At 61.6% G+C, this 25,438-nt stretch overlaps 2 protein-coding genes across 7 annotated transcripts; one reads left to right on the top strand and one right to left on the bottom strand.

The window, feature by feature from the left end:
* Positions 1-79: 79 nt before the first annotated feature.
* On the bottom strand, positions 80-7,050 carry ILK (integrin linked kinase). Of its 4 annotated transcripts, none has more exons than XM_056328425.1 (13): positions 6,792-7,017; positions 5,139-5,238; positions 3,719-3,884; positions 3,269-3,364; positions 3,015-3,111; positions 2,830-2,913; positions 2,577-2,662; positions 2,135-2,244; positions 1,760-1,887; positions 1,363-1,484; positions 1,177-1,276; positions 957-1,087; positions 80-767 (listed from the first exon to the last, which is right to left on the bottom strand). In XM_056328425.1, exons 2-13 carry the CDS (start codon positions 5,225-5,227, stop codon positions 618-620), a joined length of 1,359 nt encoding a protein of 452 aa, XP_056184400.1. In that variant the 5' UTR covers positions 5,228-5,238; positions 6,792-7,017; the 3' UTR covers positions 80-617. The 4 variants fall into 4 exon arrangements, with proteins under 4 accessions (XP_056184400.1, XP_056184399.1, XP_056184402.1 ...); XM_056328424.1 differs by lacking the exon at positions 6,792-7,017 and adding an exon at positions 5,481-5,926; XM_056328427.1 differs by lacking the exon at positions 5,139-5,238 and having other exon boundaries at positions 6,792-7,050.
* Positions 7,051-7,137: 87 nt separating this feature from the next.
* RRP8 (ribosomal RNA processing 8) lies at positions 7,138-24,251 on the top strand. 3 transcript variants are annotated; one of them, XM_056328419.1, is made up of 18 exons: positions 7,138-7,356; positions 7,459-7,663; positions 7,780-8,241; positions 8,356-8,480; positions 8,794-8,900; positions 9,036-9,132; positions 13,076-13,201; positions 16,324-16,626; positions 17,889-17,971; positions 18,382-18,520; positions 19,012-19,146; positions 19,245-19,368; positions 19,525-19,661; positions 21,489-21,602; positions 22,324-22,505; positions 22,769-22,994; positions 23,356-23,566; positions 23,746-24,251. In XM_056328419.1, exons 1-18 carry the CDS (start codon positions 7,306-7,308, stop codon positions 24,012-24,014), a joined length of 3,096 nt encoding a protein of 1,031 aa, XP_056184394.1. In that variant the 5' UTR covers positions 7,138-7,305; the 3' UTR covers positions 24,015-24,251. The 3 variants fall into 3 exon arrangements, with proteins under 3 accessions (XP_056184394.1, XP_056184393.1, XP_056184395.1); XM_056328418.1 differs by having other exon boundaries at positions 13,076-13,246; XM_056328420.1 differs by lacking the exons at positions 7,138-7,356; positions 7,459-7,663; positions 7,780-8,241; ... (1 more) ...; positions 8,794-8,900; positions 9,036-9,132 and adding an exon at positions 10,914-11,174 and having other exon boundaries at positions 13,076-13,246.
* Positions 24,252-25,438: the final 1,187 nt, after the last annotated feature.

Below are 25,438 nucleotides of genomic sequence, written 5' to 3'. Positions count from 1 at the left end.
TTGGGCAGTGCCCATGTCAGTGTTGCCCCCTTTCTGCAAGGCAATGTCCTGTGCACATACGCACCCCTCCAATAGCAGCCAGTTTTAGTAACAAATGTTTATTTCAGATGCTGGCGGCTTTTCCACGTGGCCTGGATGGAAACGATAAAGAGTGAAGCGCAAAGCTGGGGTGGTGCTGGGCGCAACAGGCGAGCTTCACCCCACCGTCCTGAGCAGGGAAGGGCACCAGGACTGGCCGTTGCCTACTGTGAGACGGCTAAGTGGGCGAGCTGCTCTGGGCCTGGGGATGAGGAGGACAGGGTGGCTCGGCAGCCCTATCCCAGCCTTGCAGGAAGCAGAGCCCAGCCATGCTCAGTGTGGTGGGCCAGGCCTCCTGCTCAGTCTCTGCCCATAGCTGCCAGGGAGGATGGAGGTGCTGCCATAGATTTGGTGCCAGTGACTGAAGCCTGCAGAGCAGCTCCAGAGAAGGCAGCATTGTCTGTACCGTGTGTCCATGGCTGGCTCAGGGTAAGGGGGCATTCCCTGCTCCCCCTTGGCTCTGGGGTTAAAGAAGGCACTTGGGGGTGGTGGGGAGGGGAAGCATGGCAGCGTCAGGTGGCTGGGAGGCACCTCCCTCTCTACTTCTCCTGCATCTTCTCCAAGATGGGCACGATCATGTCAAACTTGGGGCGCTTGGCTGGGTCCTCATTCATGCAGATCTTCATCAGCTTGCAGATGTGTGGGGATATGCCAGGTGGGATGGTTGGACGTAGCCCCTCCAGTGCCACCTGGGAGCATGGGAGAGCAGGGCCACATCAGCAATCTGGGCCCAGCCCTGCATTTGACAGGCAGAGCCCATACCTCCAGGAGTGCGGGTAGGTTCTCCTCAGGTAGTGGGCCTTGCCCCTGCTGCCTGCTTGGGCCCTGTTGTGCCCTGGCTGTCTGGATCGGGGCATTCTGCCCAGCCCTCTCCTCACCTTCATGCCTATCTCCATGTTGGACAAGTCTGCGAATGGCACCTCACGGGTCACCAGCTCCCACAGCAGCACTGCGAAGCTCCACATGTCAGCCGAGCGCCTGTTAATTTCCTCTGGCTTCTTCTGCAAGGCTGTAGGGAAGCCAGCATGGGGGGCTGAATGGGCCCAAGGGGTCGGAAGGGGCCAAGCAGCAGGGGGCAGCTGGCTACCGGGCACTCACCTTCTGGTGCCACCCAGGCTGGCGCGTACATCCTCCCTGGGCACTGGAAGGAGAACTTCACGTCGGCCATGCTGAGTCGTGCTGTCATGTCCTCATCGATCTGGGGAGAGGGGGATGGTCAGAGGGGAGCCTGCCCTGCCCCAGTCTGTGAGACAAGGGGCTGGGCAATGCAACACTGGCACTCACCATGATGCTGCGGCTGTTGAGGTGGTGGCGTGGAATGAGGGGCTCCAACGTGTGCAGAAAGGCCATGCCCCGTGCAATGTCAAAGGCGAATTTCACCGCCTGCATCTGGTCCACCACAAAGTCTGCAGGGAGTCAGGTGGCATGAGGGTAAGCAAGCGAGGCAGGGTGCCATGCCACTTGCAGTGTGTGTGGGAAGGGGGTGGTGTTGGCAGGCACACAGCACACGGGGTGTGGGGAAGGCATGCAGACTGGAGATAGAGCTCGCCTCAGGGCCCCCCCCCACCCCGTGTTGCAGCTGGAGGGGTCCCTGCTACTCCCCCGAACACACGGAGAGGCAACTTCTCCAGGATGAAGAGACTAGCCTCCACCCTGTCTCTGTCACCCCATCAGCACTCACTTGTCCCTTCATGTAACACGTTGTAGAGGGAGCCATAGGGCATCCAGTGACTGATGACAATGGGGTGTGGTGCTGGGGGGGACTGGCAGGCGCCCAGCACCGGCAGCACATTGGGGTGAGAAAAGATCCTGCAAGAGAAGCAACAGCCCTGAGAACAGTGGGTGATGCCCCCCCCCCCCCCCCCCCCCCCCATTGCCCCCCTGCCCTTTGCCGTCCTCCCAGGGCTTCCTCACAGCTGCTGGGCACCACTCTGGAGTGCTCCCACCCGACCCTGCAGACCTGGTTGCCCCTGACCTATTTTGTATCCCTCTGGAGAGAAGAGCATGCCTGCCCTTGAGAGCCACAGACACCTTGGGGAAGGATGTCAGCACTCACCGCAGCTTTGGGTATTCCTCATTGAAGTCTCGGCTCTTCCGAGTTGTCCAGTCCCGGATTTTCAGCATTTTGATGACAATGTCGTTGCCTTGCCAGCGCCCTTTCCACAACTGCAGATGGAGACAGTTGCTGTGGGAGGGCCACACAGTCCCTGAGCCCCTCCTGGCCCCTTGCGCAGGGCTGTGGGGCCTACAGAGCCCACAGAACTGATGGGTCCACAGCGACGTGGAGCAACCACGACAAAGCACGACAGTGAACCCTGCCCTTTCAATCCCAGGCTGGTGCCTTTCCTCTGCGTGGGCCAGCCTCACACTTGGAGGTGGAAACCCACCAAGCTGTCATGCCCCCACTCTGTGCTCTGCAGCCAGCCAGAGGCTGGGGGGAGAGCAGTGGTCTGCATGGGTGCAGCTACCCTGTCCCAGGGGACAACAGCCCTGTGTACCTCTCCTGACTGGTTCTCGTTGAGTTTTTGGCTCAAGCTCAGCTGTTTGAAGTCTATTCCAGCAAGTTTGTTAAGAGTTCCGTTTCCTGCAAGAAAAAGATGAGATGCAGCCTGTGGCTGCACGGACCTTCCTCTTGATGTCCACCTGGGACTGCAGAGGGTGGCAGTACCAGTGGGGTGCCCACCCTACCGCGCAGGAGAGCTCTGCTCTCCCCTCAACAGTGTGCCCCATTAAGGAAGGCTCTGCCCTTACTGGGACGCGTGCGGGTTGTGCCCTTCCAGAAGGTATCCTTGTAGGGGATCTTGGTAAGGCTCTGGCCCAGCTTCTCAGCACGCTCTGGAGAGGGACAAGGAGTTTGGTAGCCCAAGCAGAGAGCTCAGTGATGCCGAGTGCGGGAGCTGCAGGCAGGTTCTGGGGTCAGGATGAGAACCTACTACCTTTCAAGACCTCTCGCAGTGGCATCTTGGCTTTGTCAATGGGTGTCTCACCGTATTTGTTTGCAATGCTGACCAAGGCCCCGTTGCCCACCAGGTCCTGAGGGAGAAGAAAGTAAGCATCTGCAGAGTTTGTATCCTCAGCCTCTTCAACTGCACCCAGCCTCCTGCCTCATCCTTCCTTGCCCTCCCCGTGCCTCCCTCAGCCACCTCCCTTGCCCTGGGCTCCTGCTTGTGTCCCAGGTGCTTCCATTCACCTCTGCCACTTGGTCATGTCCCCAGAAGCAGGCATAGTGTAGAGGTGTGTTCCCGTGCTCGTTCACCGCATTGATGTCTGCTTTGAACTGGATCAGCTGGGGGCAGAAGGACAAACTCATAAATACGTTCCCTTCCACCCAGCACCTTGCCCTGGGAATGGGCAGAAGCACCAACAGCAACACCTTTGCTGCCTTGGTGCTGGCAAGGTCTGCTGTTGGGAGGGGGCTGAGACTGGAGGCTGGGCTTTTGTGGGGAGGGTGCAGGTGCTCCAAGGTGCCGAGGTGGGGATGCAGTAAGCTTGTGGCAAGGAAGCTGGCAGGTGACAGCGGGGAGTGTGTCCTGGGTGGAAAGGGGCAGAGGGCTGCAGAGTCCTTGCTCAAGGCCGCACAAGGCATGAGGTGGGTGCCTGGAAGGTGCTGGGGAAGGGGCAGGGTGTGGGAGGCAGGTACCTTCTGCACGATGTCACGGTGGCCGTGGCTGGCAGCCAGGTGCAGCGGGGTGTCGTCACCGCGGTTCATGACATTGATTCGTGCTCCCCGCATGATAAGCATGTCGACCACGTTGGAGCGGCCCTCGCGGCAGGCCCAGTGCAAGGGGCTGAAACCATGGTCATCCCTGCGGAGGCGGCGAGGACAGCTCTGCTGAGTGGCTGCAGCCTGCCCACTGCGTCCTCCCCTGGCCCAAGAGAAGGGCCGAGCACCGCCAGGGTGCTGCTGTGGCACCACAGCCAGGCAGGTATCGCCCTGCGTGCCCACACACAGGCCACGGAGGTGAAGGGGACAGGCTGAGTGATTCTCCCCGTCTCTCCCATCCCCATGAGGGCCCCAGAGGCCCTGGCCAAATCTCATCTTCTCCAGGGCTGGATCACAGAGATGCTGGCAGGAGCTGGATCCCCTCCCCGGCCCCCCCTCGCTCTGGCAGTGCCTGGCCAAGTAAGGGAGGAGGAGACCAGCCAGGCCTTAAAAGGAGCTTAGGGCCTGGCAGGGGGGAGCGGCTGCAGCCCCAGCTGCCCCCCAGCTCCCCGGCATGGCAGATCCCATCTACTCCCCTGACACCACCCCCACAGTCACGGGGTACCCCAGCACAGGCACCTGGGACCAAAATGCCCCAGCAAGTGCTAGCTGGCCTCCAATCCTTCAGGCAGGACCCATGGGACCGGGACGCCCAGGAGGGACTGACAGACGTGCCCAAGGGAAGGCCCCTCATCCAGAACAAGTTCAGGAATGATGCTGCCATGGTCCAACAAAGGATCTTCAGTGTGCGGGCAGAAGGCTGCACCTGCCCACAGGCAATGGAGATGTCTGCTCTAAACTTTGTGGCTGGCCTGAATGCCACTCCTGAAAGGCAGGCAGGCAGCATGTTGGACCGCATGGTCCCGGCAGGAGCTCCTGGAGCAGGGTATGTGCTGAGGAGCAGAGATCTGGGGCAGGTTGGCCGGGGATGAGTGCCCTGCGCAGCAACTGGCCCTGGGGTCATTCCCAGCCCTCCTGCTAGACCCCGACCGTGCTTCCACATGTCAGCTGCAGTGCTCCCAAGAGAGGGGACACGAGAAGCGGTCACCCAGACATGCCAACCACCCTGGGGACAGGGCGATTCTCCCCAGCACCCCCAGCCTGACCGCTGGATGAGACGCGTTCCATCCCACGACCGCGCAGCGAGGAAGCGGCTGGAGGATGTGCAGCCCTCATGCCTCAGCGATGCGGTAACTTCCTCCCGGCGGGGAGGAGCCGAATCCCACTCCCTCCCCAGGACACGGAGCGGAGCGGAAACAAGCCCCAGCCCTGGTCCAGCATCCTCAGCCAGTGGCGCAGCTGAGTGGGCGACAGCACCCTGGCAGGTCCAGCCCAGGCCAGGTCCTCTCCTGCTCACCCCTGGTTGAGGTCGTTCTCGGTGTTGTCCAGCCAGAGGCGCACAGCCACCGCGTTGCCCTCTCGGCACTGCGTGAAGATGTCGTCCATCGCGGCTCTCGCTGTGGGGAGGGGTGCGTAAAGACACGGGGCCCAGCTGTGGGGCTGGGCTCCCTGTCCCCCTTTCCCACAGGCAGCCCGGGGACCTGGACATCGCTTCCCACAGCCCCTCTGCTCCTGGCAGCCCCCTCAGCTGGGGTGTCTCCCTGGGGAGCAAGGACAGGAGCCTCATGTTCCCCCTCCTTGGCAACCCTGCAGAAAACCGTGAGGACTGCTGGAAGGCTGGGGACAGAGCTGGACTCACAGCTGAACGGGAAGTTCACAGCTGACTTCAGCATCACGAGCGCCTGCAGCAGCTCGCAGGAAGCAGATTGGGCATCCACAGGCTTATCGCCAGGACCAGCCAGACCTGGGTGTCCGCATCTCGCAGAAAGGCCATGGTCCCCAGCTCCGACCCAGGCTCGGCTGAACTTGTCACAGCATCACGCTCAAGAAACTGAGACCCCAAAGGTCCACAAGGCTTCCCCTTTCTCCACTCTAATCAACCGACACCCCAGGCCACAGCCAGGCAGAGAGCGCGTCCTGGTTCCATTTTTGACCCCCTCAACAACAGCAGCCTCACTGAGACCCAGGGCCACGCTGCCCCAGGCTCCCAGCAGCGCAGGGATGTGCCATCCGTGCCCGGCAGGTACTTTCCTGCTGGAGGCTCTGCAGCACCCAGTGGGGGTGCGGGGCTGCCCTCGGCAAGTCGCACAGTGCAGGCGGCCAGGACAGACCCGGCACGGTGCCCTCAGTGTACACTGGCACTGGGCCTGGCGCTGCCCCCGCTGCAGCAGGACCCCCCACCCATCCTGCGCAGGCAGGACGGGCCCCAGCACGCTCTCTGCGCTTGGCAGCTTGCCCCCCGAGGGTGGCCGCCCTGCCCGTGGGGCCAGGGATGCAGCAGACCCCTCAAAGGGGCAAACTCTGGTGAACCGGGCGCCTCCCGGGCAGTACCGGCCCCGCTGCCCGATCAGCGGCTGCGGAGGACAGACAGCGCAGCTCCGCTCGGGGCCAGCGCCGTGCCCTGACGGCCTGCGGGTCCTGCCGCCCCCGGAGCCCCGCGCTGCCTTCACCCACCCACCCGGGACGGCACCAGGGAAAGGGCACCCCAGCGACACCCCGTCCCCGGCCAGCCCTGCGGCGCTCGCACCCGCTATCGCCAGCGCCTCCCGGGCACCGGCCGGCCCCCGGCTCCGCCCAGGGCTGCCGCGCTCCCGGCTGCCACCACCCCGGCTGCCGGGCCCCCCTGACCGAAACGAGCGGCCCCGCCGAGCCTCCGCCGCCCCTCTCCCCGCCGCTCGGGCCGTGGCCCCGTGATGCGGAGCCGCAGGCCGCCCCCCTGCCCCTCCCCGCAGCCCCCCGCAACCCCAGGGCTCGGCCCGGCCGCGGCATCCGTCCCGTCCGACGGCACCGGTCCCTGGCCGGGCCGCGGGGCCCGGGGCAGCGCTGCGTGTCTCCGCCCGGCCCTACTCGACCCACCGCGGCCACGGCTGCCGCCAGGTCCCCCAACCCCGTTTTGTCCGTTTCCCGCCCCGGCCCCAGGCCTGCTCCCTCCCGGCCCGGCCGCCCTTACCGGCTCCAGCGGCGGCGCAGGGCGGCGGCTCGGCGAGCGCGGGGCAGCGCGTGGGCTCCGCCCCGGACCGCCCGCCGCCAGCGCCCCCTGCCGGCCGCCCCCCGCACGGGCTGCACGCGCCGGGGCACCGGGCAGCGGCGGAGCGCAGCGAGGGCGGCGGCGCAGCGAAACGAGGGCGGCACCGGGCGCGGCGAGGTCGGGGGCGCGGCCTGGGCAGGGGGCGCGGGGCGTCGGCCCAGGAGCACCGGGATGGGGCGGCGCTAACCGGGGCAGGGCGGGACTAACCGGGGCGGGGCGGGGCGCCCGCGGCATTGCCCCTCACAGCCGGGCCGCTTGGCCTCCTGGCCGCGGGGGGGCGGGGCTTCCGCGCGTGCTGCCGGGGCCGCTCTGGCCGCGCGGCGCGGATGGCACGTGGGTAACGGCGGCGGGGCCGGGCCGGCCTGGGGTTTCACAGCGGAGCCGCCCGTGCCAGCGCCGCTCTTCCCGGCGCAGGCGGGCGCCGCGCCACCGGGCCATGCTCGCGGAGGGGGACAGGAAGGATGGGGCGGGTGTCCCTGGCCGGCCGGTAAGGGGTGCGTGCACGGCGCCGCGGCGGGCCGGGCCGGTTCCTGGGCGCGCGGGAGGTGACCAGTCCCCCGGGAGGTGACCAGTCCCCCGGCCTCCTCAGAGTCCCGGGGCAGCTGCGGGGAAGCGGCGCCGGCCGAGGGACAGCGTGGCCGAACCCGGCCGGGACGGCGAGCCAGCGCGGAAGCGGCCCGGGCCGCGGAGGAAAGCCAGCGGGCAGCGGGCTGCGGCCGAGGGGCGCCGGGACGGCTCCGGGGAGCCCCAGACGGAGCGGGAGCCGCGACAGGGCGGGCAACGCCCGGACAGAGGTACCGCCGCCCGCCGAGGGCAGCTCCCGAGGCGCTGGGGGGGCCCCGGTAGGGAGCCGGGCTGGGAGCCCCCCCACACCCCGTCGCCGCCCTGACTTCGCTCCTGGTCCCCGCAGGCGCGTCGGCTGAGCTGTCGGGGGGGCGGCCCCGGCCGGGCGCGGAGCCCGGGGCGCGGGGGCCGGGGGCTGCGGCTGGGGAGCCAGCGCGGAGGCTGAGCAGGCGGCAGCGGAGGCACAAGCAGAGCAAACGGCGCCAGCAGCAGGAACGGGCGGGGACGGGGCGGGAGCAGGGCGCGGGCAGTCGGGCGACACCGGGAGCCCCGGAGGCGTCCGGCCGGGGAGCAGTTCCCTCGGGACGGTCGGCGGCACTGCGCGCACGGATGGAGGAGCGGCTCCTCGCCGCCCGGTTCCGGTACATCAACCAGCAGCTCTACACGTCCACCAGCCGGGAAGCGGCGCAGCTCTTCCAGAGCGACCCCGAAGCATTCGAGATCTACCACCGCGGCTTCACCCAGCAAGTGGGGCGCTGGCCAGAGAACCCCGTGCATCGCATCGTGCGCTACCTGCGGGCAGCGGTGAGTGGGCAGAACTGGGGAGTTGGGGCCAGGGCCCTCTCTGAGCTGCAGCGACCCGAAGCGCTGGGACAAGGGGGAAGGGATGTTCTGAGTTCTTGCTCACCATCCCCCAGGCCAGCCTCGCTGGTGGTGGCAGATTTTGGGTGCGGTGACTGCAAGATTGCGAGCAGTGTCAAGAACAAGGTTCACTCCTTTGACCTGGTACCTCTCAGCCCGCTGGTCACTGTCTGTGACATGGCCAAGGTAGGGGGGCTGGGCAGCACGTGGAGGGGATGGTGAGGGATGGCAGCTCAGCGGGGTGAGGACTGTGGCACGGTGGCAGTGCATGCATTGCACCCACCAGGGTGTGGGTGGGGGTAGGCCAGGCTGTGTGCTGCAGGGGCATGACAGAGAGCATGTATCAGTTCAGAAAACTGGGGTGCTTCTGTCTGTGGGCTCTCCAGACAAGATGCTCAGTTGAAGCCAAGAACCCAGGGAGTAGCAAAGCATGGAAGGGCTGCCCGGGCCCCGTCACCATCCTCCTCCTGCGGTGGGTGTCCTGCTTGGTGTCTGGTAGGTGCCTTTGGCAGCTGAGTCCGTGGACATTGCAGTGTTCTGCCTGGCGCTGATGGGCACCAACCTGCAGGAGATCCTGGAAGAGGCCAACCGCGTGCTGAAGCAGGGGTAGGCAGAGACACGGGTGCTGCCCTGGTGCTGGGTGGTGGGGCACAGGGGCATCAGGGTGAGCTGGGAGGCATTGGGCTGTGCCCTGGAAGACACCTTTGCCACCACTGCCGCTCAGGCCTGGGTGTTCCACAGGGGTACCTTGATGGTGGCAGAGGTGGCCAGCCGCTTTGAGGACATCCGAGCCTTCGTGAACGCCATGGCTCAGCTGGGCTTCAAAAGCATTTCTAAGGTGTGTCCTCATGTGTGCCCTGTGCTGCTGGGTGCAGGGTGCACTGTGCCCCTGGCAGCCAGAGACCACCCTTCCTGCTCTAGCAGCAGGGCAGGGCAGCACAGCTTGGCCTGGTGCTGGTAGGGAGTGGACCTGGGGGTGGTGACAGCAGCATGTGGTGGGGGGATGGGGACAGGACACAGAACACATAGGGGCTATGGTGCTGAGGTCTGGGAGGAGGTTTGAGGGACCTGGGTCCTGTGGGCATTGCGGTGTGGGTCTTGAATGGAGGTATGCAGGCCTGGGGCATGCTGGGGTCATGGTGCTGGGATCTGGCGTGGGATAGGGGGGACTTGGGGCACCCTGGGGACGTGGTGCTGGGGTCTGGGCCAGGATCTGGGGGACTTGGGGCACCCCGGGGACGTGGTGCTGGGGTCTGGGCCAGGATCTGGGGGACTTGGGGCACCCCGGGGACGTGGTGCTGGGGTCTGGGCCAGGATCTGGGGGACTTGGGGCACCCCGGGGACGTGGTGCTGGGGTCTGGGCCAGGATCTGGGGGACTTGGGGCACCCCGGGGACGTGGTGCTGGGGTCTGGGCCAGGATCTGGGGGACTTGGGGCACCCCGGGGACGTGGTGCTGGGGTCTGGGCCAGGATCTGGGGGACTTGGGGCACCCCGGGGACGTGGTGCTGGGGTCTGGGCCAGGATCTGGGGGACTTGGGGCACCCCGGGGACGTGGTGCTGGGGTCTGGGCCAGGATCTGGGGGACTTGGGGCACCCCGGGGACGTGGTGCTGGGGTCTGGGCCAGGATCTGGGGGACTTGGGGCACCCCGGGGACGTGGTGCTGGGGTCCGGGCCAGGATCTGGGGGACTTGGGGCACCCCGGGGACGTGGTGCTGGGGTCCGGGGCCAGGATCTGGGGGACTTGGGGCACCCCGGGGACGTGGTGCTGGGGTCCGGGCCAGGATCTGGGGGACTTGGGGCACCCCGGGGACGTGGTGCTGGGGTCCGGGCCAGGATCTGGGGGACTTGGGGCACCCCGGGGACGTGGTGCTGGGGTCCGGGCCAGGATCTGGGGGACTTGGGGCACCCCGGGGACGTGGTGCTGGGGTCCGGGCCAGGATCTGGGGGACTTGGGGCACCCCGGGGACGTGGTGCTGGGGTCCGGGCCAGGATCTGGGGGACTTGGGGCACCCCGGGGACGTGGTGCTGGGGTCCGGGCCAGGATCTGGGGGACTTGGGGCACCCCGGGGACGTGGTGCTGGGGTCCGGGCCAGGATCTGGGGGACTTGGGGCACCCCGGGGACGTGGTGCTGGGGTCCGGGCCAGGATCTGGGGGACTTGGGGCACCCCGGGGACGTGGTGCTGGGGTCCGGGCCAGGATCTGGGGGACTTGGGGCACCCCGGGGACGTGGTGCTGGAGTCCAAGCCAAGGTCTGGGGGACTTGGGGCACCCCGGGGACGTGGTGCTGGAGTCCAAGCCAAGGTCTGGGGGTAGGAGGGCCCGGGGCATGGCGGGGGGGGGGGGGGGGTGTCTGTGAGGAGGTTTGGGTGACCTGGGGCCCGAAGGGGATGAGGTGCAGGGCTCAGGATGGGGTAGCGGGGACCCCGGGCACACTGGGGACGAGACAGTGATGGGGTCCGGGGGCCTGCGCTGAGGCGGCGCTTCCCCAGGACCTCTCCAGCGCCTTTTTCCACCTCCTGGAGTTCGCCAAGACGGGCCCCCCCCGCCGGCGCCCGGTGCCCGGCCTGCGCCTGCGGCCCTGCCTGTACAAGCGCCGCTGAGTGGCGCAGGCGCAGTTCCCAATAAAGCGGCTGTACCCGCACGGCGCCGGTGTCCGGGGCGGGGCGGCGCGGCGCCTGCGCGGGGCGTGCGGGGCCTGCGCGGCGGCGGCGGCGGCGGCAGCAGCGGTGTTTCCTGCCGGGGATGTCGGGGCCGGGCGGGCCGGGCCCCGGCGGCGGGGGGAAGCTGGACATCAACCGTGCCGGCGTGGCCGAGCTAGAGGGAGCGCTCAGCGGCATCGGCCGCCGCCGCGCCCGCGGCATCGTGAGGAAGAGAGAGGTGCGGGCGAGGGGCGGCTGCTGGGCCCGGGCGGCGGTGGCGGGCAGCCGCGGGCAGGGGGCGGCGGGACGTGCCGGTGCCCGGTGGCAGGCGGAGCCCGGGGAGGGCCTGGGCTGCGCGGCCCTGCCTTGGGGCAACCGACCGCCGCCTCCGGCCTGCCGGCCTCGGGAGGCCGGGCTGGGTGCGAGCGGCCCCGGGCCGTGTGGCAGGCGGCGGGGACCGCGGCGCCCCCGGGGGGCTTGCTGGCGCCGCTCCGGGCGAGGGGAGCGGGCCGAGGGGCTTTCGGTTCGCGTGCGGCGGCGGGGCCGTGGCGGCCGGCGTCCTCTTCCCGGTGCCTCCCGGCGCAGGCCGGGGCGGGCTCCCGCGGCGGCAGGGCCTCCCTGGGGCGGGCGCGCCGGCCCCGCTCCACAGTTTCCTTGTTGCTGGGGTTCGGGGCAGAGCCCCGGGGGCTGGTGGCAGGTGACGTTGCTTGCTAAGAGCGGAAAAAAAACGAGTTCCTGGGTGGAACGGGCAGGAGCAGGAAGGGGTAGAAGCGCGGCTGGTGTGGTGAGGATGGGCTGCAAGTCCTGCCGCTCCCCCTTGATTGACTGTTGAGCTCTGTCAAATGACAGAGTAGGAGAAAAGCCTGTGTGTGGTAGTCACTCATAGGATGACTGGGCTGCCAGCGTGACACAGCCACCAAAAAGGTAAGCGTGATCTTAGGCTCCATCGGCCGTGACGCTTTTAGCAGAGACAAGGAGACTAATGCCATCTTTTTGCCACTAATGCCATGAAGAACTGGTAGGATCATGGCTGGAATACGGCATCCGTGTTGAAGCAGTCAGAGGAGTGAGGCAGGAGGAATCGGGGGAAGGGGAGGCTGGCTTGACAAGGCAGGACTAGAAGAGCTTGACTTTTTTTGGCCTGGAAAAGAGGAGGCTGAGAGAGGGGCAGAGCCACTAGCTATAAATACAACAGGAATGTAAACACTGGAGGCAGAAGAGCAAGAGGCATTTAAACAAGAGGACTTCTGGTATGAGAGCACGTGAGGACAGATTGACAGAAATGGGGTTTATTGCTAGAGCTGAGCTTTTGGGTAAAACCATTTATAGGGGAGAAGCAGCACAAGCGCCTTAAAATGACGCATGGTGGATTTGAAATGAGGATCAGAACCGTGTCTTGGCCCTGATGTCTGTGTTAGCTGGACAGGGTGGATGCTTTCCACGCTGGGATCCTGCCCTCCTGGTAACAGGCAGGCCATCCCTGCTGCGTGTGGGCCCTTCAGGCTCATGGCAGAAGCTGCTTGGAGTCCAGGGCTGTAGGTGTGGTTGGTGGCAATGCGTGGTTCTGAGCGCAGGGCCGGGCAGTACTTGACCTGCCCTTTTGCAGGGTGGTGGGTGCCACGCAGGAGGCAGGGGCTGTTGCCATTCCCTCGGGCTGCTGGTAAGGGAGATTGACTGTGTGGACTGGGGAATGCTCCCAGGCTTGGTACTAGCCAGCAGGAAGGCACAATTCTCCTTTCTGAGCTTTTAGCCTTTGCTTTTGGGCCACTGCTCCCCTTGTTGGTAGCAGCTCTGGTGCTGTTGCCTGATCTTACAGGCACTGTGGTTGTCGCTCAGGCAGGGAAGGTTTGTGGAAACCCTAGGGGTTGTATGGGAGTGGCTGTTCTGGGCAGAAGGCATCCTGTACAGTGAGTGGGAGCAGCAGCAAGGACTTGCAGTACAAAGGTACCACCCTGCTGTGGCACCCGACCTGCGTTCCCTGAAGGCCTAAAGGGAGATAGCAATTGTAAGCAAGATGCAGGCTGGTAGGTCTGAACCAGCCAGGAGAGAGCCTGTCTGAGGAGGGTGTGAGTACACTTGGTCCAGCTTTGATGCTGGGGTTTCTCCACTCCATATCGAATCTTACTTGTCTTCTCACAGGAGCTGAAGGGTTTCAACTCACTTGATGATCTTCTCCATGTCAAAGGCATCACCACCCGCATCTTGGAGCTGAACAGTCAGCGGATGACTTGCAGGAGGAGGCCAAGCAGTGAAGAAGCTGCGAGGGTGAGCCCTGGTCTGCAGGGGGAGAGTAAAGCTCCTGTGCCTCAGGTAGGAAAAGAAAGCTAGGGTTCCCCCACCTACCTGGCAGGGAGGTGGTCCTCGTGGTGTAGGAGTTAAGGAGGGTGTCTTATGCTGGGAGAGCTGGTAGCTGGGAGAGGGTCAGAGGAGGTTTACAAGGGAGGAGACGCTGGAACGAGGAGGCCAAACGAATGCTGCGCCCTTTCAAACAGCCAAGTGATCTGTCTGCAGTTTTCCTGTAAGGTGGCAGCTTGGTTTGGGGAGCATCCTGGTGGGAAGGCTGAGATATTCCAGGCCTAGCTGGCTTTGTGGTATCTTGCCAGAGGCTGCAGCAACCCCTGAGCACAGAGCCTGGCTGGGAGCTGCTCTGGCCACTGTGATGCGCCCACCCCATCATCCCTGATAGAAACTGCTCTGACCCCAGAGGGCACTCATGGCTTCCTGCAGCCTCCACAGCCCCAGAGCAGCTAGCCATCCATAGATCTCCTGCAGATAGTTGTTAAGTTCCACTGTTGTTCATCGCTGGAGGCCAGAATTGGGTGTGGAGAGAGATTCTTCCTCTGGACCAACAGCTGAGGAGGCCAGAGTCTGTGTCTCTTGCCAAGCCTTCTAGCCTGTCGTCTGCCTCATCTGCGGAGAGCAGCAGCCAGCATGCTGTCCACTTGGGCTGGCACACACCCAACTGAGCTCTGGGGACTTCTTCAGGAGTGTTATCTTCCTGCAGTGCTGTGGGGCAGAGGAAATTCACTCACCTAAGAGCAACCCTGCCCTGTCAAGCTCTGGAGCACACTGTGCGGCCGGGAGAGGATGACTGTTAGAAGGTGTTTTACTGCCTGGGAGGTGTCGGTGACTGTTCTGCCCCAGGAGCATTGTCCTGGAGTTTGTTATCATCCGACACCTAGGTGCGACCCTCGATTCTAGATGCCAGAGGATGTGCTTGAGAAGCCTGGGTTCAGTGCTCCCTCTCAAAAAGGTGTGTCCAGATGGGCTGTTGTGCTGTGCCTTCTCATCTGGCCACTGCCCCTGCTTGAGAGTCCAGCCCTGTTCCAAACCCACCTGCCAGACAGGGTCCAGTCTAACTGGGCAGTGTGAAGAGATGACCAGTCTGCCTCTGATCTGGCGTGTCTGTCCAGGGCTAGGCACATGAGCACTAAAGCCTAATTTTCACATGTGAATAAACCTGGCCCTAACTGTGGTCAACGTTGCAGTGCCTGGTAGGAGGATTTCTCCTTCCCCAGCTATATTGCCTCTCCATTTCTTTTCTTATTTTCTCCAGATTTTGAATCATTTAGGGGAGGAGATCAAGCAATAGCTTTGAGGTTTAAGCATTGTGTTTAAAAGTGGGCTGGGCCTTGCATGACTCATCTGTGTAGGGCAGCACAGGGGATAGTACTGCTTTCCTGCTCGTGCTTCCCTGTTCACATTTTTGAGCCTGAAGCTTGTGCCGAGTGCAACCCCTCAATCCTTTTCAGTTACTGCTTTACAGGGCGCACAGTGCCTGGTGCCCAGCTGGCCCTGCTCTCCCTGTCTTTAAATGGAGAACATTGCTTCTGGATGTATTGAAATGCATTTAATTTGGGTGAGCCCAGCTTACAAAGTGATGCAGCTCACACCATGTAACTGCTCTGTCCTTGCTACCTACCCAAGTGTCAATCTTAAAATGTAATCAGAAAAGATTTTATCTACTTCCATATTGTGAATAAAACAAATTATAACGGCTGTGGTTTTCCACACACACAACCCACTCCTACAGGTCTGTGCTAGGCCCATCAGCAGAAAATGCACAGTTTCCCATTAACAGGTACATTTTGAGAGCTGCTCACTAGCTCTTTCTTGATCCAAGCCATCTCATCCAGCAACCCTTCAGAGGATATGGTGTGCCAGTGTCTCTGTCAGAGGCCTGTGCCTTGCTCAAATGCTTAGAAGTGTATGAGTGTGTCTCATCGATGTGATTTATGTAATTGGTTTTTTTGACCAAATGTAACACTGCAAGGAATAAACTCAACTGTATTTGAAAAGATGTGTTTTCGTAAAGACTCATCAGCTGGTGCAACGCATGTCCCTGTCATTGATCTTTTACTCGTTGAATGCTGCACCGGCTGTTTTATTGTCAGATGTCAGGCTATGTGAAGACTCGTTTTCCTCCCGCCTTCCTCACTTCTGGCACAACACTTTCCTGTCTTTGCATTTTCTCCTGTATTCCAAGATTTAACAAAAAATAATTGCTGTGGGCCAGTAATCTCCTGTACTACTCCCTAGGACTCTTATGTGCAAATTATCCTGGGCTGCTGATTAAGTAATTTTCTTGGTGTACTGGAAAACAGTTCCTCATTCCCACATGATACAGGAGCATTGCTCTGCTTCCTCCAAGTAATTGCTGGATACTTCTGCTTTTTCTGCTTTTTTTTTTTTTTTTTTGCTTTTTTTTTTTTTTTTTTTCCCTGTGATGTTACAACAGCGCTGGTTTCTTTGGGGAGGAAGGGTGCAGGCAGCGTTAGATGGGCACATGCTATTTGCAACCTTTCAAGTAATCCTGGTCAGGTTGACTGGAGGGCGAAGGGGCCTCTGCACGGTGCTGAGGGCTGAAACACCCAGCATGCACCTCCTTGCTGGTGCTGGGATCCTGTCTGGGCATGGCAGCTCTGCTCCTTGCTTTGATCAGCGAAGGGTAGAGGGCTGTTCCCAGCTGCAGGCAGGGAGATGGCTCGCTGCAGAGGTGGAGCTGGCAAGTTTGGTATTGTTCAGCACCACTGATGCTCCTGCAGGGTTTGTGTTTTCTGCTCAGTTGCAGAGTTGCTGGCTGCCACGTAACACGGTCATGTTGTGGCTGTGCTTCCCTGTGGGGCTGGGAAGTGACCTGCCCCCAGACTGCTTGGCTGTAGCTGCCCTGTGACCCTAGAGAGTACCTTAGATCAGTAGTCTGCTCCCCTCTTCCCATCTTTGCCTCTGCTTAGCTCATCACTCCCTTTTCCACGCTGCCGAGGGAAGCCTCGGTGTTCCCTGGGCTGCTGCTCTGACTGGCAGCCCCCTCAGCTCCCTGGGCCCCGGGGCATGCTGCACAGAGCTGCAGCAGACAGACCTTGACCCTGCCTCTCCCTGTGTTGTAGGTGGTGGCTGAGGAGGAGGATGTTTCGGGCCCCTGGGAGCCAGAACGCTCTGGGAAAGGGAGCCCAGGGTCAGGACCAGAGGCTGATGGCTCCAGTGGGCGAGGGGCGCAGGAGCCTGTCAGCTCCAATGTCTGCGGGGAGCAGGAGGAGGAGGAGGAGGAGGAAGAAGAGGAAGAGGGGAGCTGCTACAGTGAGGAAGGGGAGGATGGCAGCAACATCTACTTCTATTACACCATTGGAGAGCGCTGGATAGACTACCTGCAGCGGACAGAGGATGGTGGCCTCCGTCACGTGCGGCCCAAGGTAATGCTGCTGGGAGGGCAGCCCCAGACGAGGGCTCTGCAAAGAGCAGGGCTGCCTGTGCGGCAGGTGGCTCTCAGGCAGGAGCTGACAGTGGCACGCTGACAATGGTCCCGTCCTGGTGGCTGGTGGCCTCGGAGCCGTTGCTTGCCGGAGTGGTGGTGCCAGAGTGGGCCATGGACTGCCGTAACGCTTCAAGCTCCTGCTGCGTGGGGCGTATGCCTGGCTGGCATTTCTGCTGCAGACCCCCAGGATGCAGCAGCCAGGGAGCTCGGGCTGCCTGCTGGGTGCTGGCTAGGCTGGAAGGCCTGTGGTGCAGGTTGTGCCTGGCTGTTAGGGCTGAGGGAAGGAGGGACAGTCCCAGTCTGTCCAAGCCCTGCTGGCAGTCCCCAGCCATGCCCGTTCCCAGCAGGGCCACCCTGCTCTGCGCTGGGGCGCCTATGTCATAGTGCAGAGCCTGGATTGGGGCAGCAGGAATCTGCTGGGGGGCAGACAAAGGCCTCGGGGAGGTTTCTGCAGGATGAAGGGGTTGTGTTGAGAAGCCCCAGCCAGCCCTGAACACAGGGCCCCGCAGCTGGTGCCCAGGTCAGTTACTGGAGGGGAAGAGCCCCCAACTTCCTACCTGGGTTGGGGGAGCTCCCTGCTCACCTTCTGGTGGCTGCCAGCACTGTCCAGTAGCCACCCTGCTCTCCTCATGTTTCCTGTTAACCCAGTTCCTCTTGTATGGAGCTAGAAGGATGTAGATTCCTTTTGATGTGGCCACGTTGGGGTATGGTCTGCCACAGGTCCCAGCATAGCTCTCCCAGTAGCTGCCCAGTGTAGCAGGGCATGCTGAACAGCACTGGGGCCTGGCTGTAGGACTGGTTTGCTGGGAGGCTTCGGTCTGCCGAGGTCCCTGCTCAGGCTGCAGGTCTGCCTGCTCCGTGTTGAACTGCATCTAGAGAGGGGCCAAGTGGACTTACTGACAGGTGTTCTCAGCCACTGCTTTTGTCCCTGTGCAGCTGTTTTGCTGATTTTTTCCCCATCAGGTTTGATATGCCCTTCAGAAGGACCAAGTTCTATCCCTCCCACAGAAATTAACTCTTCTGCCAGCTGTATAGCTCAGGTGGCCATCAGCTTCCCTCTGCAGGTCCCCAGCATGAGTGTGGGCTCAGAAGACTTGCTAGGCTGGGCCTCCTACTCTGTCACTTTGGGCTGAAAAATGAGTGACCCAGAATGTGTGCAGAAGGCTCTGCTCCAGCCTTGAACTTGCCTTCTCCTTGCAGATGAAGCGGAAGTCAGAGAACGGCCTGGATGGCAGAGCCCTTTCCCCTGGTAAAAAGCTGTGCAAGGGCTCTGAGTACAGCAGGTGAGTGCTCTGTCTGCTGAGCAGCAAGTGTACCTGGGAGGTGGGAAGATCTCCTTCTACCAGTCTCCTCCCTCAGGCGTCTAGGTGTCCTGCTGAGTTGTGGAGTCTCCATCCTTGGGGAGACCAAAAGCCATCTGGGTTGTCCTGCTTGAGCAGGGCATTGGACCAGAGGACTTCTGGAGTTGCCTCCAGCCCCAGCCTGTGATTTTGTTGTCCTGTAGGGCGGGCCAGGCTAAGGGGACTGCATGTATAGCTGTGGTCCCAGTGGAAGTGATGGGGACAGGGGTTGGTTATCTTGGCAGGAGGTTCACAGCTGGTGGTTTATGGAGACTGTTCTGAGGACTGCAGAGCGTGGCCCAGCATAGCACTGACGTGTCTCACTGTTGCTTTGGTCTCTCCCCATGGTCCAGGACGCTGGGTCCCTGCATGCCCAGTCCTACCACCACCTTCGGGGACCTGCGCAATGCCAAGGCAGGCCAGGCACGGCGGCGCCGCATCCCCTCGGTTGCTCCCCCTCCCGAGCTGCAGGACTGGCTCCGCACCTTCCAGGTAGGCTTAGGAGCCTGGCCAAAGAGCTCGCCTTGGAGGGCCCTGAGAAGCTGTGGGTTTGACAGGCAGGCAGGAGGGGAGCCAAGCCCTCGGGAGTCTGTCTGTCTGCGTGAAACCTGCCACAGTCAGGGGCTTGGGTCTCACAGTGCTTTTCCAGTGAGTTTTTGCCTCGAGTAAAGGAGCACAGAAGTGGCGTTAGCCCCCATCTTGCTCCCCTTTGTCCTAGAGTTGTGTTGCCTTCACTGCCATCATACAGCACCTGTGTTCTGTCTTGTGTGATGCACTGAGCTCCCAGCCCCGTCTCTGTGGTTCCTTCATCTGTGTAGCAGAGCCCTGGCCTGCTGCAGAGGGCTGGCTAGCCTGTCTTGTCTGTGCTGGTTGGTGTCCCTGCTGGGGTTGGGCTTTGGGCATAGGCATTGCAGAGAGCCACAGGGGAGCCTGTGAGGGCCTGTTGTCTGCACAGGCATTGAGACTGATGTCCCTCTCCTCAGCGGTGGAGCGGCCCAGAGAAGCTGCTTGCTCTGGATGAGCTCATCGATCGCTGTGAGCCCTCCCAAATCAAGTACATGATGCAGGTCATTGAACCCCAGTTCCAGAGAGACTTCATTTCCCTGCTGCCCAAGGAGGTGAGTTGAGGCAGGGACAGGCTGGCCTCAGTGCTCGCCACCCGTTACCGGCCGTGGGATCCCTCTGTACCCTTGTGACTTGGCTTCCTCTCCTGCAGCTGGCACTCTATGTCCTCTCATTCCTGGAGCCTCGGGACCTGCTCCGTGCTGCCCAGACCTGTCGCTACTGGAGGGTCTTGGCTGAAGATAACCTGCTTTGGAGAGAGAAATGCCGTGAAGAAGGTAAGGAAAACTACTCCACATGGCACATAGTGGCTGGGATCTGCAGTGGAGCAGCCCACAGCTCCCACAGATGTGCATCATCTTAGCTCCCCAGTAGGGTGAGGGCATGTGCTGCCTGTGTGCCATGAGGCACGCTACTGTATTTTCCCCCTGCAGGAATTGAGGAGCCCTTGAACCTGCGGAAGCGGCGCCTGCTGAGCCCTGGATTCATGTACAGCCCCTGGAAATTTGCCTTCATGAGGCAGCACAAAATCGACATGAATTGGCGCAGCGGGGAGCTTAAAGCCCCCAAGGTAGGTGCCTTCAGGAGTCCTTGCTGAGAACCAGACTCTAGAGCTTTGATGTGTAGCAAACTGGTAGAGGAAGGAAGTAGCAGTGAAATATCCATGAGCAACAGGATGCAAACAACACTGAGAATTTTAAAAGTGCCTTGGGCAAAGATCACAAGTTGCCTATCTTCAGGAGGCACAGGCCAGAGGCATTCACCTGGACATACTTGAATTTAAAGGTCCTTGAAGCTGTACAGCCTGCCAGCTTCCTGCAGCTCCTGTCCCTGACTGTGGGGAGCAGATCCACAGCACAGCTTGCTTGCAGCTGATCTCAGCGATTGCCACAATGGGCAGTGCAGGGCTGCAGTTCTGCCAGCAGAAGGGTCACCCCGGACCCCAGAGAAGGGGGTTTCCATCCTGCACCCCTCCTCTGAGCGCCTGCGGCAGGGCTGTAGCCTGCCTTGGAAGCACACTGTTGTTTAGGGTGCCAAAGACCTTTAAGGTCATTGAGCCCAATTGTTAACCCAGGACCGCCAAGCCCACCACTAAACCACGTCCCTGAGCACCACATCGACATGGTTTTTAAACACCCGTGGGGATGGCGACTCCACCACCTGCCTGGGCAGCCTGTGCCAGTGCTTGACCACCTCTTCAGCAAAGACGTCTTTTGCAACATCCAATCTAAACCTCCCGTGGCACAGCTTGGGGCTGTTTCCTCTTGCCTTACAGACCCGTTGGCATCCAGGGAGGGACACAGCCCTCCTGGGCTCAGCCAAGCCTTGTCCCTGGTGTAAGGGTCCAGAACGCTTGGGTGTTCCCTCCCTGCCAAGGTCCCTGCCTGCCCTCATCCTGTCTGGGAGGCAGGGAGAGCAGAGCCCCAGCCACCCCTTCTCGCAGCCTCTCCAGTCCAGGTGCACGCTCTCCACCTCCAGAGACTTTTTCCAGGCCCCTGGTGTTCCCAGCCCCTTCCCCAAGCCCCTGCCTCGGTGGCACCTGGGTTAGCAGCAGTGCTGTGCACAGTGCCAGCACTGCAGGGGCTGCACCCGCAGCAGCAAACTGGCACAGGCAGCCCTTTCCCGAGCCCCGCAACACCGTGGTCTCTGCGCCCACTACCAGCAGAGCTGACAGGTGCTGCTCACGGGGACGTCTGCCCTCAGGGATGTCTGCCCTGTACCTTCCCCTGGCTGAGGGCAAGTTCAATATGTTCCCTGCAAAGGGCAGCTCTGGTCTTGTTTTCACACTGAACTGCTGCTCACCTTTGTGCTGCCCTTCCCCATGGCTCGGCCAGGTCTGATGTGCCAACTCGTCCCCTGGGGTCCTGCCTAACCTGCCTGGTCCCTGCCGACCTGCAGATGTTACTCGATCATTACCTGCCTTTGCTGCCCTTTTCGCACGTCACTGTGTTGGGGAGGTGGCAGCTGGTGCGCAGCTGTTTGTGTGCTGCCTGCCTTCTGCTGTGTGGCCAGTGGAGCTGGTGGTCCTAAATGTACTGTGGGTAATGGCTGCCAGGTTTTGGTCTAGGACAGAATGCAGCTCTGAGCGGGGCAGCTTGTGCAGCCTTAATACCCACAAAGGTCCATCCATGGTTTGGAGTCCCCAGATAGCCCACTGTCCCACAGCAGTAGCCACCAAATGCCACCCCCCTCCCCTGACTCTTACTGTAGCTGCTGCTTTGTAGAGAAGCAATAGGGAAGTGGCTGGTGTTAGAAGGACTCTCCTGTTCTTCCTACCCTCAGCGCTTTCTGCTTACCCACCATGCCCAAAGGTTGCTTTTGAGGCCCGAGGTTCTGCAGGGTCCAGGGCTCTGAGCTGCCCTCGCCTCCTTCCTGACTCATGTTATTCTCCATGCAGGTGCTGAAGGGACATGATGACCATGTCATTACCTGCCTGCAGTTCTGTGGCAACCGGATAGTCAGTGGCTCAGATGACAATACGCTCAAAGTGTGGTCAGCTGTCACTGGGGAGGTGAGCTGCTGTGCACAGTCACACCACAGAGCTGCTCCACTGGCACGCTGGGAGGCATGCTGATCCTCAGCACTGCTGCAGGAAAGGGTGGAGATGTGAGAGGCATAGTGGCCTTTTCGGTGGGTTTATCTTGTCTCTGGCAAAGTGCAGCTGGGGAGAGGATTTGATAGATCCTGTGGCTGCAGAAGCAGTGGGAAGAGCTGCCTTAAGTGCAGGTTTCTTGGTACAGTAACGAATCACAGCATGGTCAGGGTTGGAAGGGGCCTCTGGAGGCTATCTAGCCCAACCCCCTGCTAAGGCAGGTTCACCTGGGGCAGATTGCGCAGAGCCACCTCCAGGCTGTCTCCAGAGCAGGAGACCGCACAGCCTCTCTGGGCAGCCTGTCCCAGCGCTCTGCCACCCTCACAGTAAAGAGGTTTTTCCTCCTACTCGGATGGAATGAGCAAGAGTTGGCCACACGCATGTTTTAACTGGCAGTCAGCAAGTGTGGACCACCCTTCTGGAGATCCAGGAAGGGCAAGAAACTTGACTGGGTTTGGAATAGCAGCTGATCATTGTCAGGGAGAGGCTGGGAACCTGAGTGTGTCTGCAGGGAGGTGGATCGCTGGCCTGAAGAGCCTGATTGATCCCTTGCCTGGAGGAAGTCCTACACTTTGCTTTTCCTTTTTGCTGTGGTGTTCAGCCTTTCCCCAACCAGTGTCTCGCATCTTGTTCTTTGCAGTGTGTGCAGACACTGGTTGGCCACACAGGCGGTGTGTGGTCTTCTCAGATGAGGGACAGCATTGTCATCAGTGGCTCCACAGACCGGACACTGAAGGTGTGGAATGCAGACACAGGTGAATGTGTGCACACACTGTATGGGCACACATCCACCGTGCGCTGCATGCACTTGCACGGGAACAGGTAAGGGCGTGACGGTGTTGAAGGCCTGGTCTGGTCTCTGGAATGGGGCAGGTGGAAGTGTGGAAGCACTGGGGCAAGTGAGAGTGCAGAGGTGGTCAGGGCTTGGTCTGATCTGTAGCTGGCAGATGCTGTGTGGGAAGAGGTATCCCTAGGGAGGAGAAGCTGGACCTGCTGCTTGGGGAAGCTCGGGTATCCAGGGTTGACTCAGCTGGGTGAGGTCCAGAGTCAACACAACCAGGCTCCAAGTCCACCCTTGCCCACAGGGTTGTGAGTGGCTCACGGGACGCCACTCTGCGCCTCTGGGACATCGAGACTGGGCAATGTCTGCATGTGTTGATGGGGCACGTGGCTGCTGTACGCTGTGTGCAGTATGATGGGCACAAGGTGGTGAGCGGTGCGTACGACTACACAGTGAAAGTGTGGGACCCCGAGAGCGAAAGCTGCACTCACACACTGCAGGGACACACGAACCGCGTCTACTCCTTGCAGGTAATACCCTGGCTTCCCCTTCCCTCCCGCGCGCATGCTGCAGGGACATGAGCCATGCCTGTTCTGGCAAGTGAGAGGCTGTCTCCCCACCCCATACACATGCTGCAGGGATGCACAGGCCATGTCTGTTCCCTGCAGGTGAGGCACACTCACCCTGACCCACACTCATGCACGCACTGTGGGAACAGAACACACACACTGTCCCTTTCCTGGAAGGAAGATGCTGCCAAACACATGTGCATCCTGATTAGCCAAAGGGGATGTGAGCACATCACTTAGCACCGAGTCTCTGGCATCAGACTGCGAAGAACACTCCTCCCCTCTCTGGGCAGGCCGTGCTGATCTGTGTCTCTCTGGGCAGTTTGATGGGACGCACATCGTGAGTGGCTCTCTGGACACATCGATTCGAGTGTGGGACGTAGAGAGTGGAAACTGCCTGCACACCCTCATGGGGCACCAGTCGCTCACGAGTGGCATGGAGTTACGTGACAATATCCTTGTATCTGGCAACGCTGACTCAACAGTCAAGATCTGGGACATCAAGACGGGCCAGTGCCTGCAAACACTGCAGGGTGGGTAAAGGAGGATGGAGCAGCTCCCCTTGGTAGGGCTGTTGGAGAGGGGTCGTGTTGCTCCTAGCTGCCAGATGTGGCAGGAGCAGGGCAGATGATGCCCAGCAACGGGTGCTCCTGAAGAGCCTGGGGTTGGAGGTGGGAGCCCAGGAGAACTAACAAGTACCCTCTGCTTCCAGGCCCCAGCAAGCACCAGAGTGCCGTGACCTGTCTGCAGTTCAGCTCCAAGTTTGTGGTAACCAGCTCCGATGATGGTACCGTCAAGCTCTGGGACCTCAAGACGGGCGAGTTTGTGCGCAACCTGGTTGCACTGGAGAGTGGGGGCAGTGGGGGCGTAGTGTGGCGCATCCGCGCCTCCAACACCAAGCTCGTGTGTGCGGTGGGCAGCCGCAATGGCACGGAGGAGACCAAGCTGCTGGTGCTGGACTTTGATGTGGACCTGAAATGAACCTGGCCAGTCCAGGGTGGGATGGAGGATCCCGCGGGTTGGGCATAGCAGCTGGTCTTGGTGGGGCTGGCCCCAGAGCAGGCACTAGCCCCCCGCGGGCTGTAAATACTGTTTGCAGCTGTCTGGGCCTTATTTATATATGTGTGAACTCCCTGTGGGGAGCCTGCGCCCGGCTAGGGCACTGTACAGAGGAAGCAGCATGTTTTGTACACACTAATATATCGATTTATTTCTGTACCTGGGGCCTTCTTCTCCACCCCTGCCATTCCCTGAGCCCTTCCTTCCTGGAGCTTGTCTCTTCTGGGGGAGCAGTTGGTGGCTGCAGCCCATCCCATTTGATTCCAGCCAGAAGCAGGAAGGGTACAGACTTTCCGTAGTTACTGACCTCGGAGACCAGCTGTCTCTTCGAGCACACAGATGACGTTGTCTGGTGGAGTGCCCTCTGCCTGGAGTCCCATAGTTTGTGGATTCCAGGTTCTGTATTTTGGGCATGGCAGTGGGCTGGCAGTGGGCATGAAGCGCTGAGCACACAGTGCTGGGGGGATCTTGCAGAGCAGCACCACAGGTAGCACAGCCTGATGGCCAGCCAGGCAGGGAGGCTCATGAAGCTGTCCTGAGAAGATGAAGCCCCGATACTGCGCCTGGGAAGGGAGCAGCGCCGTGAGCAAACATGGTTTTTTTGCTTCTGCATAGCTCTGATCCAGCCAGAGGGAGGCGGACAGGGCTGAGTGGATTGATAGATGGTGCAGCAGGCAGCAACTGACCGGGCAGCACCTGGACGTGGACCACAGGGAGATGAGATGGGGCCTGAGCTCTGCTGTAGCTAGGGGTGTGTGCATGGAGGGGAGGGCAGCGCTACCTTTAGTGTTGTCCCAGCTCTTGTGGCCTGCTGGGGCAGCCCTCGGAGCAGGGCCAGCAGGAGGTGGCATGGGTACTGGAAGGCAGCACAGGCAGCCCTGCCATTGCACCCAGGCAGACGTGTACCAGCTGGCAGCAGCTGTAGCGATTGCGGCTGCTTCCCTGGGACCCCTGGCCCTACAGGGTGCGGCGCAGCCACCACCGTGGCAGGCATCCTTGCTCCTTGCTGCAGTGCTCACGGGACGGCAGAGCAGCAGGGTGACTGGCAGCCCCCCTCCTCTCTTCAAGCTGTCCTGCAGGCAGCTGAGGACCTTGCCCACTTGGTGCAGTGGAGCGGGGAATCTTCCATGCCTCCTGTGGGGTCAGGGCTTCAGCCAATGTTGTCCACGTGGAAGATGGCTTCTGCCTCCTGTCCTTGCATCTCTAGGTCCTGCGGCAGCCCTGATGCCAGTGCAAGGGCCTGTTCTGCTAGAAGCCTTGGGGCTGCTCGCTGGCTGAGCGGGAGCTGCCAGGCGTGCTGGGAGCAGAGGAGGTGGGAGAGCAGGGTGCAGCTCGGCTGCCAGCAG

This window comes from Falco biarmicus, chromosome 2, assembly GCF_023638135.1.
Source record: "Falco biarmicus isolate bFalBia1 chromosome 2, bFalBia1.pri, whole genome shotgun sequence".
Taxonomy (NCBI): Eukaryota; Metazoa; Chordata; class Aves; order Falconiformes; family Falconidae; genus Falco; species Falco biarmicus.
The sequence above is the reverse complement of the archived record's forward strand: the minus strand, read 5'-3'. Positions and strand labels throughout refer to the sequence as shown.